The following is a 20,312-nucleotide window of genomic DNA, read 5'->3' on the forward strand; positions in this document are numbered from 1 at the left end:
GCTTTTTCCCTTAAAAATATTTAAAGGAATATTTTTGTTTCCTTGAAATGAAAAAAACATCATAACTGAGATGAACACTTAAACCAACACAATCTTTATATTTAACTATGGTTAAGCTAACAAAAAAGCAAGGTAACAAGGCAGCGTTACAAGGCAGCGTTACAAGGCAGCGTTACAAGGCAGCGTTACAAGGCGGCGTTACAAGGCGGCGTTACAAGGTGGCGTTACAAGGTGGCGTTACAAGGTGGCGTTACAAGGTAGCGTTACAAGGCAGCGTTACAAGGCAGCGTTACAAGGCGGCGTTACAAGGTGGCGTTACAAGGTGGCGTTACAAGGTGGCGTTACAAGGTAGCGTTACAAGGCAGCGTTACAAGGCGGCGTTACAAGGCGGCGTTACAAGGTGGCGTTACAAGGCAGCGTTACAAGGCAGCGTTACAAGGTAGCGTTACAAGGTAGCGTTACAAGGTAGCGTTACAAGGTAGCGTTACAAGGCAGCGTTACAAGGCAGCGTTACAAGGCAGCGTAACAAGGCAGCGGAACAAGGCTGCGTTACAAGGCAGCGTTACAAGGCAGCGTTACAAGGCAGCGTAACAAGGCAGCGGAACAAGGCTGCGTTACAAGGCAGCGTTACAAGGCAGCGTTACAAGGCAGCGTTACAAGGCAGCGTAACAAGGCAGCGGAACAAGGCTGCGTTACAAGGCAGCGTTACAAGGCAGCGTTACAAGGCAGCGTAACAAGGTTGCGTTACAAGGTTGTGTTACAAGGTTGTGTTACAAAGTAGCGCAACAAAGTAGCGCAACAAAGTAGCGCAACAAAGTAGCGTTACAAATAAGCGTTACAAAGTAGCGTTACAAAGTAGCGTTACAAAGTAGCGTTACAAAGTAGCGTTACAAAGTAGCGCTACAAAGAAGCAATTGATCACGAATGTTGCCTTGCAGCATCGTATTTGCTCCTTTCCTTTCCTCAGCAGTGACATTTAGTCCTTCCATGTTGTCTTCTTGTTAACCTTCTCCCTCTGCCATCTTCTTTCTGATCCCTTTGTTTCTCTAAACGCATTTAAAGTCCCCCTGTTTGCTGGATTTGTAGCATCGTCTGTCATCCATACGGAGACCGAGATTGCACTCGTCATTGTATGCTCAGAGGATCTACCCCAGTCTGTCTGCTAGCAGTGAGATCAGAGGATTAGGAGCCAGCAGCAGAGTCCCGTTGGCTTTCATCGCCATGACACTGATCTGCAGCACAACAGTAGCGCCCCCTGCTAAAGACAGAACAAACGGGATTAGACCCAAATTGGATGGCGCCACAGGGGGGAAGGCTTTTAGATCAATCTTTATCTTTACTTTCTGCCTTTGTCTTCAGATAATTAGCAGTTGCTCTTGGCTGTTGTTGCACTGCAGTGGTGCAGCTTCAACAGGGAAAACAGTCAAGAACTCGAGGCTCCAAAACCTCAAATAAACGTCAATAAAAACCAAAGGGTTGACTACGCCCACTTCTCGGTCTGACAGGCACACGGACTGTTCTCAGAACGACGTTTCTTTACATTAAAAACAAAAGGTGATGACTCATTTACTCATAATCTAACAGGACAGCAACGGTCAGACAGGAAGTGGTAAAGATAACTTCAGGACATTTGTGCATAAACTGTGTTTCTGCAATTTTTTTAATTCATGAGATTCATCTTTGTAAATATCTAGTTTGTTCCATTTGTTGTAATTTCCCGTTTGCCCTGAATACATCTCAGTATGCTTTGTTCTTTGTTCTACGAATGAGGAAGTTGTCGACGCCGATGTTATCATATCTTTTTTTACGCCTGCTTCCTGCAGCTGGTTCCACTGTCTCAGTATTCAGGTGCGCCTGAACAGGATCTACCTCAGGTGTGTTTTATCGTTTTATCGGTAACACAACCCCGTTCACAACAGACACACAAAAGAAAAGAAGTAATTCATCTTCAGCGGTGAAGACAGGTTGTTTTGCTTGTGTGAAATCAGCCGGCAGACACAGAGTGACGCTGTGGTTCAGCTGTTCCTCATTTTGAGTGACGATGCAATCAGTGATGTCACCAAAAGATCAATTAGCTGAATATAAATCCACTATTTAGACTTTAAAGTCGTTCTATTGTTCCGTTTGTGTTCTAATACAAAGCTGAAATACTTTCCCTCGTGGCGCTGACTCAACGTGTATTTCTCCCCTTTTTACCGGGTCCTTGAACGCAGCACAGAAGCAAACACCTCAAACACACCGTCTTACCAGAAGTAGCTCTTCACGTGTTCCTGGATCAACACCCACGTCTCCCCGAAGTCGTCCGATTTCCACAGCTAGAGGAGGAGGAGGAAGAGGAGGGGGAGGAAGAAGAGGAGGAGGAAGAGGAGGGGGAGGAAGAGGAGGAGGAGGAGTGTTAAAATGTAGGTCAGGCTCATTCCTGGTTTCTTACACTAGAACTCCTTTGAGAGTTTTTTGCTTCACAGACGAGAAAACTGAGATGAAACTGAAGCACAAAAGTTTCTTCTCTTTCTTCTCGCTGCAGATGAACTGATCACATGACCTTCTGAGCATCACATGACCTACGAGGCTCGGGGACATTTAGGAATTCATAGAGTCTACCGGAACGCTCTCATCGGCTCGTCTTCATCACTTTGTGAGGAAGTAAAACAAATAATGAAGAAGAGAATCGTCTTTTTTTCCCGTAGTCGTTCTTTGGACTCAAACAAAGCGAGAAGCGTACCTGCAGGTTCAACACATCCTGACCAATGGATTTCCATGACTTTAAACCAAATTTCCATGACTTTTAACCAAATTTTCATGAATTTTAACAAAATTTTCATGAATTTTAACAAAATTTCCATGAATTTTAACCAAATTCTCATGACTTTAAACCAAATTCCCATGAATTTTAACCAAATTTCCATGAATTTTAACCAAATTTCCATGAATTTTAACCAAATTCCCATGAATTTTAACCAAATTTCCATGAATTTTAACCAAATTTCCATGACTTTAAACCAAATTCCCATGAATTTTAACCACATTTCTATGAATTTTAACCAAATTTTCACCAAATTTTCCATGACCCCGTACCTGCTTGTTGGGATGCGACCCGTACCTGCTTGTTGGGATGCGACCCCTACCTGCTTGTTGGGATGCGACCCGTACCTGCTTGTTGGGATGCGACCCGTACCTGCTTGTTGGGATGCGACCCGTACCTGCTTGTTGGGATGCGACCCGTACCTGCTTGTTGGGATGCGACCCGTACCTGCTTGTTGGGATGCGACCCGTACCTGCTTGTTGGGATGCGACCCGTACCTGCTTGTTGGGATGCGACCCGTACCTGCTTGTTGGGATGCGACCCCTACCTGCTTGTTGGGATGCGACCCCTACCTGCTTGTTGGGATGCGACCCGTCGTAGCCCAGCACCAGCCCGGCGCTGCGGCCGTGCAGCAGCAGGTCGGTGGGCTTGAAGGGAAGCGGGAAACCGTGAACGGTGACGCAGAAGTCGAACGTGTTCCACAGGAAGTTGTTGGTGGCGTCAACGAAGAGGTACTGAGGAAGAGGAGGAGAGGTGATGATGTCATGATGATGTCACGAGACGGGTCAGCTGTGTGACGTCGTTATTAATCATTTGGGTCCATAAAGAGAGGCTCTCATCTCACCCTCTTGTTGTCCGCGGGGCTGTGGTAGAACTGGGAGATGACCTGCTGGTTTCCGCCCTGGGATCGGACCCCCGACAGCTGGAACTGGTCTGAGACCAGCGTGAAGGTGGTCCCGTAGTCGTAGGACACGTAGACCTGAGACAGAGAGGGATTTTAATGTCATCATTAAAGCTAATAAAAACAGCCGCATTCAGTTAAATTGTTGGCAAATCAACCTCTTTTTTTCTTCTTTTCAACATTCTGTAATTGTTGAATGCGTTCTGATTTCTTTGTTCATTGTATAATTCAAGCGAACCCGAAAGTCATAACCCTTCACTTTATACATGAGATTTAAATGGGTTTTTAAAATGTATATTGTATTTACTCCTGTAAAACACTTGTAAACCCAAATGAAAAGGCCCAGTCATGCAAAAAAAAAAATAAAATATTGTGATAAAGCCAGATTATTTATTTTAAATACAGAGATATTGAGGTTTGATCACAGCTCCACCCGGAGAGGTTTAAAGTCATTAATCTACAAATTATCCTTTTTAATGATTTATGTCGTAATAACCGAGTTCTTCTGCTCTAAAGACGAGTTCTACTTCTAGTCCTGATGCTTCTGTTTCCAGAGAGCAGGACTTTTATTTTGAAATGATAAAACGAGACCAGAGGGTTCAGTCTTTATGGTCCAATTAGAAGGTTTGTGCTGAGGGCGTTTTATATGTGTGTGTGTGTGTGTGTGTGTGTGTGTGTGTGTGTGTGTGTGTGTGTGTGTGTGTGTGTTAATATAGCAGATGGAGAATTTAATCTGTTGCTCAACACTCATAGCATCACCAGAAACACGCTCGACAAGTGAGAACACACACACACACACACACACACACACACGAGAACAGAGAAGTGGTGTAAATGCTGACGAATGAGAGGTTTGAGGACCTGGTGATAAAACGGGACAGGCTGGACTCACCGAGCTGGTCTTGGGCCCGATGGCTCCGGCGCTGTCCCGGGCCAGAGCCACGATGACGTCGCTCTTCTTGCCGGCCCAGTGCACCACCATCTGGTTGTGGGAGTCGTTCAGGTTGGCCTGGGGACGAACACACGGGGAACTTTACTTTGAAAGGACAGCTCAGCGATATGAAACCAGACTATTCGTAGAGTGTGCGGTGCAGGTATGCAAACACTTGAGACCACGACCTGAGATCACCTGCAGCTGTCACAGAGAACTGTGTCTGGTAACCAGGTGACAGAGGAACGCTTCAGTTCTCCTCACCGACTCAGGGAGTGAACGTTAAAATGAAGAAGTCAAAGTAAACTGAAGCGTTGGTGGTGATTAAAGAGCAGCGGCTCTGAGAGCAAAGTGCCACCAAACTGCCCCAGAGAGGAGAGATGGAAGCTAAGCTAAGCTAAGCTAAGCTAGGACCTCGGGCTACTCCACTACCCAGCAAGTCCTCCTCCTCCTCCTCAGTAACCCCCCCACACACACACACACTCCCTAAAGGCCGAGGTGTTGCAGCAGTAAATCTGTTTCAGGCCTCCGTGGTGAAGTTGGTGCCAGCGGCTCTGGCAGCTGAATCTGGAGGATGATGATGATGATGATGATGATGATGATGATGACGACTGCGAAGATGAACAACACTTTGCCCGACTGCAGCAAACTGCAGCCCGAGAGTTACCACGGCGATGGAACCATCCAGAGAGACGACGACGGCGAATATATAAATATATATAGATATATAAATATACAACAGACTCCTCTGGTTGTATAGAAGTCTATGCTTCATGTGTAAAAGCTGCATTCTCTCTTCTGACCACCGGGGGGCGACTCCTCTGGTTGTATAGAAGTCTATGCTTCATGTGTTAAAGCTGCATTCTCTCTCCTGACCACCAGGGGGCGACTCCTCTGGTTGTATAGAAGTATATGTAAGTGACTCTACTTCTCTCTTGATTCATTTTCTTTATTAACGCTACACGTTTTGAGAGTTTTATCAATACAAAAAAATATCTTTTAATTCCTACTTATTTGAAGTTTGTGTTTTTATGAAGAAGAAAAACATTATAGATGACTTTAACAAAAGAAGAGAGTGGATCCTTGTCAGCTGAAATAACGAGATGTTCGTATGGATCGTCAATGATCGGCTACAAAGTTCCTTTTGTTTCCTTCTTTTTCTTTCGTGCCGATCAGAGTTTTATGATCCGTTGCGTCGCTATAATTATAAAAGACGCAGCAATAAAGCAGCTGGGACCAAACATGCAAAAGGAAACTTAACTTTATGGAACAATTCGACTTCAAAACTAATGTTCTCTTTGACAGACAGATCCAGAAAAAAGAGCAGATGATAATTGGAATGGAACCGAAGCCCTTTTGGGCCCGTTTAAGGCTGGAGGAGGAGGAGCTAAAGGCTTGAGGAGGAGGAGCTAAAGGCTTGAGGAGGAGGAGGAGCTAAAGACTGGAGGAGGAGGAGCTAGAGACTGGAGGAGGAGGAGCTAAAGACTGGAGGAGGAGCTTGAGGTTGGAGGAGGAGGAGCTAGAGACTGGAGGAGGAGGAGCTAAAGACTGGAGGAGGAGCTTGAGGTTGGAGGAGGAGGAGCTAAAGACTGGAGGAGGAGGAGCTAAAGGCTGGAGGAGGAGGAGCTCCGTTAGTCGCCATGCCACAACTAATTTTTAAGTCTTTGCAGTTGAGTTGCCGAGGTCGACTGCTAAACTCCCGCAACTTCATCATCATCATCATCACCGTAGACCCCCCCCCCCCCCACCCAAAGAACCTTTGATGAAACCACTTTAATGCAATGTGCTGCATTCCTCTCCTTCTTCCCTTTCCTCTCATTCCTCCCTCTGCTTTCTTTCCTTCCTCACCTTGCTCCCTTTCTTCCCTTCCTCCCCCTACTTCTCCCTTTCCTCACCTTCCTCCCTCTGCTTCCTTTCTTCCTCCCTCACCTTCCTCCCTTTCCTCTCCATCTCCTTCCCCCTCCCTCTGCTTCCTTTCCTTCCTCACCTTGCTCCCTTTCTTCCCTTCCTCCCCCTACTTCTCCCTTTCCTCTCCTTCCTCCCTCTGCTTCCTTTCTTCCTCCCTCACCTTCCTCCCTTTCCTCTCCTTCATCTCCTTCCCCCCTCTCTCTGCTTCCTTTCCTTCTCCTCCCTTTTCTCTCCTTCCTCCTCTTCCTTCCTTTTCTTCCCCTTCCTCCCCTTCCTCCCCCTCCTCCTCCCTTCCTTAAGGCATGTTGACATCCTTACTGGTAGTGGAGGAGTTGTGCTGTGACTGGTACCACCAAGCAGTGAAGCAGTGAAGCAGAGCAACAATGCATTGTGGGGGGTCGAGGCTCCGCCCCCTCCCCCTCTGGCTCCGCCCCCTCAGCTCTGAGCTCTCCGTTATTCAACCGAGCATCGGCCTCAAACAATGACATCATCTCTGCAGGACTGGCAGGCGATGAGCGCTCGCTCACGTGCTGCAAGTTAGCGACCGAGCTGCAGACAGGAAGCACACCTCACACACACACACGCGCACACGCACACACACACACACACACACGCACGCACACACACGCACGCACACACACACACACGCACGCACAATGCTGTTCTCACACAGCGTTTGTAGTATTTCATCATCTTTATTAAACATAACTAAGTATTTAATATTTATTAAACATAAGTAAATACAACTATTTATGTAAGGAGTGGAAATTGACTCGTGTTGTTGGACTTTTGTAGCAAAAGGCATGAAAAATGAGGAGTAACTAAACTAAAGTTGAAAGCCTTTCTTTCTTTTCTCCGCATCAGAGCTGCAGGTCTCATCTTTATTATCTGCCAAACTGAGAAACTGATGATGCAGGCAATAAGACGAGAAGCATCTGTTGCAACCAATAAAACTTTGGGATCCTGAACCTCATTTGTGTCTCATGTGCAGCTCGCATTTTAGTGCAAATGTCGGTTTCAGGCTAGATTTCTGTACATTGAGGTAAAGCACGGTGACAGTTTGATCATGTGATCAGGACATCATGATGTTTCTCTGATCTCTGATCATGTGACTTTGTAACCAACCAATCAGTGTTTAGACCAACAGGAGGAGAGCTAGCAACGTTAGCAGCACCGCTAACGGAGAACAACAGGAGGAGAGCTAGTAACGTTAGCAGCACCGCTAAAGGAGAACCAACAGGAGGAGAGCTAGTAACGTTAGCAGCACCGCTAACGGAGAACAACAGGAGGAGAGCTAGTAACGTTAGCAGCACCGCTAACAGAGAACCAACAGGAGGTTCACTTCAGTTACACTATGATGCGTTCAGGCTCTGCTCAGTGAAAATGAGTACTGGCTGAAGGTAAACTATAAGTTCTCATGATGCGTTCAGGTGTAATCTAGTAAAATGTAGTGTTGGTGATGAACTAGAATAAATCCAGATGTTTTCACATGAATATAAAATAGATATTAGAGATGAATTATGATGTTTAACTTCCTAACAGCTCTGAGCTCATTGTTACACTTCATCAACACCAAGAATGAATATAACAAAACATCTATTATTTACTTATCAGACTTCATTATCACTAAAAATAAATAGATTAGTTTATCATTAAAAATACAAGCTTTTGTTTTCTGATCATTTCATGCACACAAAAAAACACTATAGATGACTATAACAAAGTAACCCATCAGAAATACTAATATTTCTGATGGGTTACGGACTTCAGAGCGGTTGAAATGATGTTTCAGAACGATTTCAAACCTAAGTATTCTGCATCCTCCAGTAGTCACACAACAAAGGGACCGGATCCCTCAAAACGCTCCGAACCGTGAGCTTTAGGATCCGCTGCTCCACTGACTCTGTTGTGTTGAATCAATTAGTCTTTTAGATCCTCGGCTGTGTGTTTTAGTCTCCTCGCTCCAGGAGACGAGTCAAAGCGCTGCTCTTCCACCAGCTGTTGTTGTTGTTGTTGCTGTTGTTGTTGCTGCTATTGTTGTTGTTGCTGTTGTTGTTGTTGTTCAGAGACAAGTGTCGCTGGTATTTCTGGCCTCCCGGTATTATAACCACCGCTCTAAACAACCATGTGCTCGCCACACCACAGTGGAGCGTAAACAAACACTGAGCAATGCCCACATGTGCACCGTATGTTAAGAGAGGTTTCTATTTTTAAATCAACATCAAAGAACATTTCATTAAAATAAAAAACAAAGCAATATCACTAGTACTCCAAAAGTCCTACATTAAAATTAATGTTTTTTTTTGGCTTTTATGTATTAAACATAGAGGGATCCAACATGTGGCCGCTTCACTAAAGCATCTACTTGTAGCTTCTAAATACTTGTTTCTTTACTGACCACCAGGGGGCGACTCCTCTGGTTATATAGAAGTCTATGCTTCATGTGTCAAAGCTGCATTCTCTCTCCTGACCACCAGGGGGTGACTCCTCTGGTTGTATAGAAGTCTAAGCTTCATGTGTTAAAGCTGCATTCTCTCTCCTAACCACCAGGGGGTGACTCCTCTGGTTGTATAGAAGTATATGCTTCATGTGTTAAAGCTGCATTTTATCTCCTAACCACCAGGGGGTGACTCCTCTGGTTGTATAGAAGTATATGCTTCATGTGTTAAAGCTGCATTCTATCTCCTAACCACCAGGGGGTGACTCCTCTGGTTGTATAGAAGTATATGCTTCATGTGTTAAAGCTGCATTCTCTCTACTGACCACCAGGGGGTGACTCCTCTGGTTGTATAGAAGTCTATGCTTTGTGTGTTAAAGCTGCAGTCTCTACTGACCACCAGGGGGTGACTCCTCTGGTTGTATAGAAGTCTATGCTTCATATGTTAAAGCTAGTAACTAAAGCTGCCAGAAAAATGGAAATACTCAAGTCAAGTACCTTGAATTTGTACTCAACGACAGTACTTAAGCAAATATACTTGGTTACATTCCACCACTGATCACATTCACTCTGACCGTATCAAACCTGCTTTCTACAAAGAGGTTGAATAATATTGATCAGGTTCCGTCTATCGGTTCTCCTGTGGCCTCATGGGAAAGATAACCCCTCTTGATTTAGAGCCACTGTCCACCTCATGTTACCCACAGATTAGATCAATGGCTCCATCATGAAATATGCAAACCATTATCTCCAATTATGACGCCTGTTACAACCAGGCCGACAACGCGACGACACACCGGGGACAACGCAGCGGTAAGCAACTCGCTGCCGAAACCGGACCCAGATTCGGCCCTGGAGGCGGGTTGCTGTGTTTGCCCAACAGACCAACAACCAAACTGCTTTTTGTTATTTCTCGTCTGCGTCGGGGAAGCGATCCTCGTCTGTTTCAGACGTCTGGCTCTCGGAAGGTAAAGCTTCAAACCAGGGACGCAATTCAGGGTTATTGATCAATCTGCTGTCAGTTTCATTGGGGGATCCCAGAGAGAGCAGGGTTTCCCATTCTGACTGGAGAGCTGGTTTAAGAAAGACAACCACCGATATCAACAAGACCACAAACGGTTAGGTGGAGGCAAATAAACCAACCGACGTTTAGGTTGAGGCAACAAAACCAACAGTTATGTGTTGAGGCAACAAAACCAACATTTATGTGTTGAGGCAACAGAAGCATCAGTCAGGTTGAGGCAACAACACCATCAGTCAGGATGAGGCAACAGACGCATCAGTCAGGTTGAGGCAACAGACGCATCAGTCAGGTTGAGGCAACAGAAGCATCAGTCAGGTTGAGGCAACAGACGCATCAGTCAGGTTGAGGCAACAGAAGCATCAGTCAGGTTGAGGCAACAGACACTTCAGTCAGGTTGAGGCAACAGAAGCATCAGTCAGGTTGAGGCAACAACACCAACAGTTATGTGTTGAGGCAACAGACGCATCAGTCAGGTTGAGGCAACAGAAGCATCAGTCAGGTTGAGGCAACAGACACATCAGTCAGGTTGAGGCAACAGAAGCATCAGTCAGGTTGAGGCAACAGACACATCAGTCAGGTTGAGGCAACAGACGCATCAGTCAGGTTGAGGCAACAGAAGCATCAGTCAGGTTGAGGCAACAACACCAACAGTTATGTGTTGAGGCAACAGACGCATCAGTCAGGTTGAGGCAACAACACCATCAGCCAGGATGAGGCAACAACACCAACATTTATGTGTTGAGGCAACAGACGCATCAGTCAGGTTGAGGCAACAACACCATCAGCCAGGATGAGGCAACATAACCATCAGTCAGGTTGAGGCAACATAACCATCAGTCAGGTTGAGGCAACAGACGCATCAGTCAGGTTGAGGCAACAACACCTTCAGTTCGGTTGAGGCAACAGAACCAACAGTTAGTTGTTGAGGCAACAGAACCAACAGTTAGTTGTTGAGGCAACAGAACCAATAAAACCAACAGTTAGTTGTTGAGGCAACACAACCAACATTTAGTTGTTGAGGCAACAGCACCATGTAACTTGGTTCATAAAACCACAGTTCTGGAAGCCGTGACCAGAAACCCACAACGTGGTGTCGAACACTTTCTGGTGAAAGTCGTTTCTTGCATCAATCACAGAACATCTCTGACCTTTGAGCCGTTGACATTTACAATTTCATCCAATTCATGTTTGTTTGGTAAGGAGCCAACAGGATCCCAGACCCGGCATCAGCTTCTACAACGACCCGGTATCAGCTTCTACAACGACCCGCCCTGAAGGCAAACATGCAGGTGATGTTTTATTGAGGCGGCTGCTTCATCGCACTCAGTGTTTCCTCCTGAGGCCGGAGGGCAACGGGGAGCAACCGGGAGCAACGGGGAGCAACGGGGAGCAACGCTGCCAGACGTCAGACTCCTCGATGACCCGTCTGTGATGAATGACCACGCTCCACCACACTGGTGACAACCACAGCAAAACAGTGTGCGTCACATGGAACAAAGACCAGGGGATGACAATACACGTGACACCCGATGCTTGGGTTTCCTAATGTGTTCACATTTGGCCAATTTAGGGTCGAGACTATACAAACTGTGGCAGAAATATGAGCTTAAATTGAGATGAATTGGGGTTAGTGACCTGGGGTTGTGCTACACACCAAACCCTGTTTACAAAAAATACTTTGCATTATTAAAACGTTTTTGAGTTAACATATGTTTTGTAAATTAAACGTCTGCAATTGATTATTGTTTTATTTCACAACTATACATGAACAATAAAAAGTCCTGAGTCATTTTCTCGCAGGCTGAGTGTGTTTACAGCTTGAATTTGCTTTATTTTTAATGAAGTCTGTCTTCTCCTCGTTTTCCTCCCATTCAGAACCGCCATTACAAAACCGTCTTTTTTCGGGTTTCCGTGTTTATCGGCGCACACACACGTCCGACAGCTCAACAACCAATATGTTCACAACCCAGAAGGTTTTCTGCTCACTTCGGCTTACATGTAATCTACGCGACACGAACGCAAACCCTCCGTTTTCCCGTGACTCGTGAACGCACCGTCAGAAACGGCCACAGACAGGTTGCCAGTGAGCGACTCCAGAGTTGACAGTTATTGCAATGCATGTTTGGGTTGCAGTGACGTTTCATGCAGATAAAATAAAACGTTTTCGGGTCTGTTCCCGGGGCGTCGGGGTCTCGAACACGGTCCCTTTCTCCCCAGGTGCAAAAACAACACTGCGGAGGGAGGGAGCGGGGGTTCTTGCGTAATTCATTTTTCTTAAAAGGCACCTTTTGTGCAGTAAAGGGCGGCTTGAGGTGACGCATAGTTACCTGTCCGTACACCTTCGGCAGGGCCGACTCTCCGGGGCTCCGGCGGCTGCGATGCTGCGGGGAGCCGCCGGAGTGCGACCCGCCTTCCGCGGCGCTGCGAGCGGCCAGAGGCGGCCGCGGAGCCGCTTCCTCGGCGGCGCCTCCATCTCCGTGCCGTAAATCCCGGTGCACCGTGAAGAAGCCTCGGTCCTGCTGCAGCGCGCGCGACGAGTCAAAGCCCGCGAACCAGAGGACCAGCGCGCACACGGACCACCGAGGACCCGCGAGCCACAGCGCCATGTTTGTGTATGTTTGGGGTTTGTGGATTAGGTAAGAGAGGGAGAGGGGGAGAGAGAGAGAGGGGGAGAGAGAGAGACACCCAGAGAGAGCGAGAGAGAGAGAGAGAGCGAGAGAGAGAGAGAGAGCTCCTTCTACTGGCAGCGGGGCACGCTGCTGCTGCTGCGTTCACGGGCCACGGGAATAACGGGAAGCGACACTTGCAAACGTCAAAACGTCTAACACACACAAACACGCACGCACGCACACACACAGTCAGACACACACTCACACACACATACAGACACAGAAACACAGACTCACACACTCACACACAAAGAGCAGTTAACAAGTCTCTGATGCGCAACGAGACAAAAGAAAAGGCGACAACAAATAAACAAAATAAAAAGACTAGAATACAATAATTAAAAAAAGAATATTACATTATTAAGTGTAATTAGCTTCCTCTGGATGTGTAACGTTAGTTAATTAATGTCATTAATTAGTAAATTAGTAACAACCCTCAGTTATGATGAGACATATTTTATTATTACAAGAATGTATTCTAATCTAAATTATAAATTATAATAACAATAATAATTATCACAATAATAATTATTATGATTTAATTAACTTATTATAATAATAACAATGATCCCAATAATTCATATTATAATAATTATGAATATTATCATTAACATATTGTTGATATTATCATTGGCAATGTTGCAAATTGGTAATAATAACAACAATAACAATGGTCACAATAATAAATGAAATAATAATAACTATGATTATTAATAATATTATTATTAACATATTATTGTTGTTGTTGATATCTGGGGATTCTCATTGTGACATGAATATGTTTATGCTCTAGTCCTGGTCCACTATAGACTCAGTCTAGTCCTGGACCTCTATAGTCTCAGTGTAGTCCTGGTCCTCTATAGTCTCAGTCTAGTCCTGGTCCTCTATAGTCTCAATCTAGTCCTGCTCCTCTATAGACTCAGTCTAGTCCTGGTCCTCTATTGACCTCAGTCTAGTCCTGGTCCTCTATAGACTCAGTCTAGTCCTGGTCCTCTATAGTCTCAATCTAGTCCTGGTCCTCTATAGACTCAGTGTAGTCCTGGTCCTCTATAGACTCAGTCTAGTCCTGGTCCTCTATAGTCTCAGTGTAGTCCTGGTCCTCTATAGACTCAGTGTAGTCCTGTTCCTCTATAGACTCAGTGTAGTCCTGGTCCTCTATTGACTCAGTCTAGTCCTGGTCCTCTATAGTCTCAGTGTAGTCCTGGTCCTCTATAGTCTCAGTGTAGTCCTGGTCCTCTATAGACTCAGTGTAGTCCTGGTCCTCTATAGACTCAGTGTAGTCCTGGTCCTCTATAGTCTCAGTGTAGTCCTGGTCCTCTATAGACTCAGTGTAGTCCTGGTCCTCTATAGACTCAGTCTAGTCCTGGTCCTCTATAGACTCAGTGTAGTCCTGGTCCTCTATAGACTCAGTCTAGTCCTGGTCCTCTATAGACTCAGTCTAGTCCTGGTCCTCCATAGTCCTCAGTCTAGTCCTGGTCCTCTATAGTCCTCAGTCTAGTCCTGGTCCTCTATAGACCTCAGTGTAGTCCTGGTTCTCTATAGTCCTGCTGCAGTAGAATGAGAGGTTTTCTAAAGGGACCCTGGTCCTCAGAGACACTACCACTTTAGTCCACAGGGGGCGACAGAACCAACATGAAGGAAAGTTCGTCTATCAATCTCTCTTTAATACAAAATACACACTCACACTCACTCATTTCCTATAGATCCATATTATTATATGTGAACATCAAATGTAATATAATCAATATTCATTTGATATGATGGACAGTTATATATATATATAAATACATATATATGTATATATATATATATATATATATATATATATATATATAAATACATATATATATATATATATATATATATATGTATGTTTTACATACTAACATAAGAAAGATATTATCAATCAATCATCTTCTAAGTTCACTTCATTAAAAGTAAAACTTACTGTTCTCCATCAACCGAAATATAAAATACTTCCAGTTTATTGAAAAAGTAGAACAACTAAAGCTTCACTTCCACTTCATAAACTTATTCAACAATATTTGCAGCATTGTCGTCACTAAATAAATCACTTCCTGTTTCCACATTAAGAAGAATTGCATTTTATTTGTCCATCAGTTCCTCATTTTGGTCTTTTGTACTTCTGTCTCACGCACGACGAAAAGTCTTTCAACCAAAACCCCAACAATGCTCAGCATCTGCTTATTAAGATTAATAATACTAATAATAATTATATTCTGCTTATTAAAAACAACATTGTGACACACATTAATAACACTTCCATGTTCTGGTACTGAATATTGTAACGCCTAGTTTTACCTTATATACAAAAGTACATATTTTAATTGTTGTCATACAAAAATAACAGAAGGTAGAAGGGTTATTAAAGTTAATTAAAGGGTTATTATAGTTAATTAAAGGGTTATTGTAGTTAATTAAAGGGTTGTTGTAGTTGATGAAAGGGTTATTGTAGTTAATTAAAGGGTTATTAAAGTAATTAAAGGGTTATTATAGTTAATTAAAGGGTTAGTACAGTTAATTAAAGGGTTATTGTAGTTAATTAAAGGATTATTAAAGTCATTAAAGGGTTATTAGAGTTAATTAAAGGGTTATTAGAGTTAATTAAAGGGTTATTCAAGTTAATTAAAGGGTTATTAAAGTAATTAAAGGGTTATTATAGTTAATTAAAGGGTTATTATAGTTAATTAAAGGGTTATTCACGTAATTAAAAGGTTATTGAAGTAATTAAAGGGTTATTATAGTGAATTAAAGGGTTATTATAGTTAATTAAAGGAATTATTAGGACAACAAGCCCTGAAATCACACATTTTTTTCTTCTGGTAAAAGTCACAATGTTTGAACGTGTCTGAAAACACTAACCTGGTCTGGTTTTCTTTATTTTATTATATTTTTTAAACTTTGATCACCTGTAAATTGACTCTTCATTTTATGTTGCTGCTTTATTTGAAGCTGAGTTGACCCCGTTGCTCCACCGGGCTGCAGCGTTGCTCTGCAGTTAAACCAGTCTGCTCTCAGTGTGCACTTCTGCTCTTCTTCTGTGTGATCCCATTGATTTAAATACATATATAGAGACCTCAGTGTAGTAGTATGAATATATATAAATATATATATATATATATATATATATATATATATATATATATATATATATATATATATATATATATATATATATATATATATTGCGTTATATATATTACCCGCCTCTTTAACTTGCAGAAGTAGACGTGCGGATTTTACTGCAGTCCTTGAACGCAGCACTCCATCGGACACGCAGGACGTTATTTTCACTTAATGCTCAAACTCCAGAAATAACATAAATAACACATAAATAACATAAATAACAGTTATTCTGTTTAATGAGTACAAGAAACATCCAACTCTTCACCTCAGACCGCGTAAGTAAAGTTAACTAGTGGCGTTATTAATGTAACTAATGTTAACTAACTAGGTTAGCTAGTGAGGTTAACTAGCTAGCTAGTACATATAACGTTAGCTAGTTAGCTAGTTAGCAGGTAAGCTAGTGACTAGTTTACTTATTAACTTAACATTTAATCAAGCTCTGTGTTAACTAGTTGGATGAGGATGAAGATGTTTAACTGTTTAATGAGGAGTTAACTAACAAGAAGATATACAATGTTTTGTTCACCTTATATTGAGCCACACAGCTTTTATCTAGCTAACATTTATTATTAAATTATTATATATGAACTAACCAGACATGAATATTATCATGTTTTATATTCTATTTGTTGTTCGTTTTTTTCATATATATTATTATTATATTTTCTGTTAGTTAATTTATTATTATTTTATTTTTTAGAAGTTCATTTAATATTATTCTATTTTTGTTAGTTATTCTAATATTATTGAATTTTGTGTTAGTTAATTTATTATTTTGTGTTAGTTCATTTAATATTATTCAATTTCTTTTGTTAATTTAATATTATTCTATTTTTTGTTAGTTAATTTAATATTATTCTATTTTTGTTAGTTATTCTAATATTATTTTATTCTTTGTGATTTAATTTAATAGTATTCTGTTTTTTGTTATTATTTTTTTATAAATCAATCATTGTGTTATTCTTTTAATTTGTGTTACTTAATTTATTATTTATTTTGTTAGTTGATTTAATATTATTCTATTTTATAAAATTATTTGTATATATTGTATATATATATATATATATATATATATATATATATATATATATATATATATATATATTTGTATATATGTATTTGTATATATTGTACATAAAAATCCCTTTTTGGGATTAATAAGTAATAATATTGTAAAATATATATATCAAATACAAGAACTATAAGTATGAGTGACTGTAGCTCTCTGTGACGGTGTTATGAGACAAATACACATTTGTGATTTACAAACTAGCAGTAATTAAAATGTAATTAAAATGTCTTGACTTCTCATTTGCAGAAACATTAACGTCTCAATAAAAGAATCAGCGGCGATGGCAGAGCAGATTATAGAAAAGATGACCAGCAAGAGGGCAGGAAACAACAACAAGGGCTCCAAACAGACACGCGAAGAGGTAAGAGGCTTTCCTATGAACTTACAACAATTCTAATATTTTATTTAAGTAGATGAAAGTATATGGGAATGTGACTAATTAATAATAACATATTTATAATAATGAAAGTCATTTTTTGTGCTTTTTTATTGAGATTAATAGATAACTAGCATTTATTTTCATTGTTGATTCATTTAAAACTAGTTTGCTCTATAAAATGTCAGTTTACTGTCATAGAAGAGGAGAGAAACCAGAAGATATTCACGTTTAAGAAGCTGCTATCAGATCATTTTGACAAAAAATATTCCAGACTCAATCAATCGACAATTTATGAAGACGACTCATGGATTGATCGCTGCAGCTCGTAAACGTTGTTTTCCTCGTTGCAATAGATGCAGCGCGCTGCTGCAGGTCAGGACAGCTCTCCGCCCAAAAAGAAGAAGACTCCTCCTGCGCCCTTCACTCCGGAGTCTGCAGGTCTATTCCAGGCAACAACTGCAGGTACGCACAACTCACTGCCAGACGCACACCTCACTGCCAGACGCACAACTCACTGCCAGACGCACAACTCACTGCCATACGCACAACTCACTGTCAGACGCACACCTCACTGCCAGACGCACACCTCACTGCCAGACGCACACCTCACTGCCATACGCACAACTCACTGTCAGACGCACACCTCACTGCCAGACGCACAACTCACTGTCAGACGCACACCTCACTGCCAGACGCACACCTCACTGCCATACGCACAACTCACTGCCAGACGCACAACTCACTGCCAGACGCACAACTCACTGCCAGACGCACAACTCACTGCCAGACGCACAACTCACTGCCAGACGCACACCTCACTGCCAGACGCACAACTCACTGCCATACGCACAACTCACTGCCAGACGCACAACTCACTGCCAGACGCACACCTCACTGCCAGACGCACACCGTGCAGCAGCGTGAGCTAGAGGCCACTACCATGTGGACCAGGAAATGGGAAAAGCATTAAGTTAAAAAATAATAATAAATGTACTTATTTAGGCATCAAATGGCAACAATAAGACTATTAGGCAGAAGTCTACAGATTCAATGTGTTTTTATTAGAATTTTTGACCAAAAAACAAACAGAAAACATAAATCAGACAATCCTATTCAATTCATTCTTATTTCTTTGTGGTTATTTATTGTTATTACATTTGTTTAAACAACTATTAACAATTCTAACGTGTTTTAGTGACCTTAATCACGTGGTAGCTACCTAGTGCAGGACATCCAGCATGTTTCATCACGTCACCACCAGTTCAAACCGCAGTGGCTCCAGACCCCTGAGTCTGGTTACAGGTTGGAATAATGACTCTGGTGTGACTGTGGACACGTTTCTGGAGTGACGATGGCAGCGTCCTTCCTGTTGTCGTTCCAGATGCCTGCAAAGACTTCGGCATGATGTTCTCCAAGTTTGCTGAAGTGTTCAGGTAGGTCATTAGATCACAGGATCCACTCGGTAGAGTCCGTTACTCTGGACTCCTTGGAAGGTTTTATTATTGAGTTGAGCTGGGAGTCTTCAGCCAGCTGAATTTAGTTATTTGAAAACTAAGTATTTCATCTTCTTTATTAAACATAACTAAGTATTTCATCTTCTTCATTAAACATAACTAAGACCTTCATCTTCTTTATTAAACATAACTAAGACCTTCATCATCTTTATTAAACATAACTAAGACCTTCATCTTCTTTATTAAACATAACTAAGACCTTCATCTTCTTCATTAAACATAACTAAGACCTTCATCTTCTTCATTAAACATAACTAAGACCTTCATCTTCTTTATTAAACATAACTAAGTATTTCATCTTCTTTATTAAACATAACTAAGACCTTCATCTTCTTTATTAAACATAACTAAGTATTTCATCTTCTTTATTAAACATAACTAAGACCTTCATCTTCTTTATTAAACATAACTAAGACCTTCATCTTCTTTATTAAACATAACTAAGACCTTCATCTTCTTTATTAAACATAACTAAGACCTTCATCTTCTTTATTAAACATAACTAAGACCTTCATCTTCTTTATTAAACATAACTAAGACCTTCATCTTCTTTATTAAACATAACTAAGACCTTCATCTTCTTTATTAAACATAACTAAGACCTTCATCTTCTTTATTAAATATAACTAAGACCTTCATCTTCTTTATTAAACATAACTAAGACCTTCATCATCTTTATTAAACATAACTAAGACCTTCATCTTCTTCATTAAACATAACTAAGACCTTCATCTTCTTCATTAAACATAACTAAGACCTTCATCTTCTTTATTAAACATAACTAAGACCTTCATCTTCTTCATTAAACATAACTAAGACCTTCATCTTCTTTATTAAACATAACTAAGACCTTCATCTTCTTTATTAAACATAACTAAGACCTTCATCTTCTTTATTAAACATAACTAAGATCTTCATCTTCTTCATTAAACATAACTAAGACCTTCATCTTCTTTATTAAACATAACTAAGACCTTCATCTTCTTCATTAAACATAACTAAGACCTTCATCTTCTTTATTAAACATAACTAAGACCTTCATCTTCTTTATTAACCTCAGTGAGCGCGCGGCAGCAGACACGTCTCAGATGAAGAAGCTTGAAGGTCTTCTGACTGAAGCTCAGAATCTGGAGTCGTACCTGAAGGAGAAGAAGAAGCGTCTGAGACAAACGTTGTCTCTGATCTCTGAGCGGCTGCTCGGCTAACGCTGCTCCTAGCTAACGCTGCTCGGCTAACGCTGCTTCTAGCTAACGCTGCTCTTAGCTAACGCTGCTCGGCTAACGCTGCTTCTAGCTAACGCTGCTTCTAGCTAACGCTGCTCCTAGCTAACGCTGCTTCTAGCTAACGCTGCTCCTAGCTAACGCTGCTTCTAGCTAACGCTGCTCGGCTAACGCTGCTTCTAGCTAACGCTGCTCCTAGCTAACGCTGCTTCTAGCTAACGCTGCTCCTAGCTAACGGGCACAACTGTGAGTTCTGACTAAAAAACATGTGAATGTTTTATTGATTGTTCTGCAGTTCTTGCAACAT

General features: G+C 41.9%; 2 protein-coding genes across 2 annotated transcripts in view; one reads left to right on the top strand and one right to left on the bottom strand.

The window, feature by feature from the left end:
• sorl1 (sortilin-related receptor, L(DLR class) A repeats containing) overlaps window positions 1-12,610 on the bottom strand; it is a gene marked incomplete at its 5' end in the record, with an annotated part of 63,311 nt that extends 50,701 nt beyond the window's left edge. Inside the window, 5 exons of the mRNA XM_079224932.1 lie at window positions 2,248-2,315; window positions 3,376-3,537; window positions 3,648-3,782; window positions 4,597-4,713; window positions 12,332-12,610. Coding sequence (XP_079081058.1) covers window positions 2,248-2,315; window positions 3,376-3,537; window positions 3,648-3,782; window positions 4,597-4,713; window positions 12,332-12,610 — 761 coding nt within the window. The remainder of the gene's footprint in view (window positions 1-2,247; window positions 2,316-3,375; window positions 3,538-3,647; window positions 3,783-4,596; window positions 4,714-12,331) is intronic.
• Window positions 12,611-17,172: 4,562 nt separating this feature from the next.
• tex12 (testis expressed 12) lies at window positions 17,173-19,990 on the top strand (the record flags this gene model as incomplete). Its single annotated transcript, XM_079224933.1, has 4 exons — window positions 17,173-17,253; window positions 17,625-17,733; window positions 18,653-18,704; window positions 19,846-19,990. 4 exons carry the CDS (start codon window positions 17,173-17,175, stop codon window positions 19,988-19,990), a joined length of 387 nt encoding a protein of 128 aa, XP_079081059.1.
• Window positions 19,991-20,312: the final 322 nt, after the last annotated feature.

The sequence above is a fragment of the Taurulus bubalis genome, assembly GCF_910589615.1.
Source record: "Taurulus bubalis genome assembly, chromosome: 10".
NCBI classification, from domain to species: Eukaryota; Metazoa; Chordata; class Actinopteri; order Perciformes; family Cottidae; genus Taurulus; species Taurulus bubalis.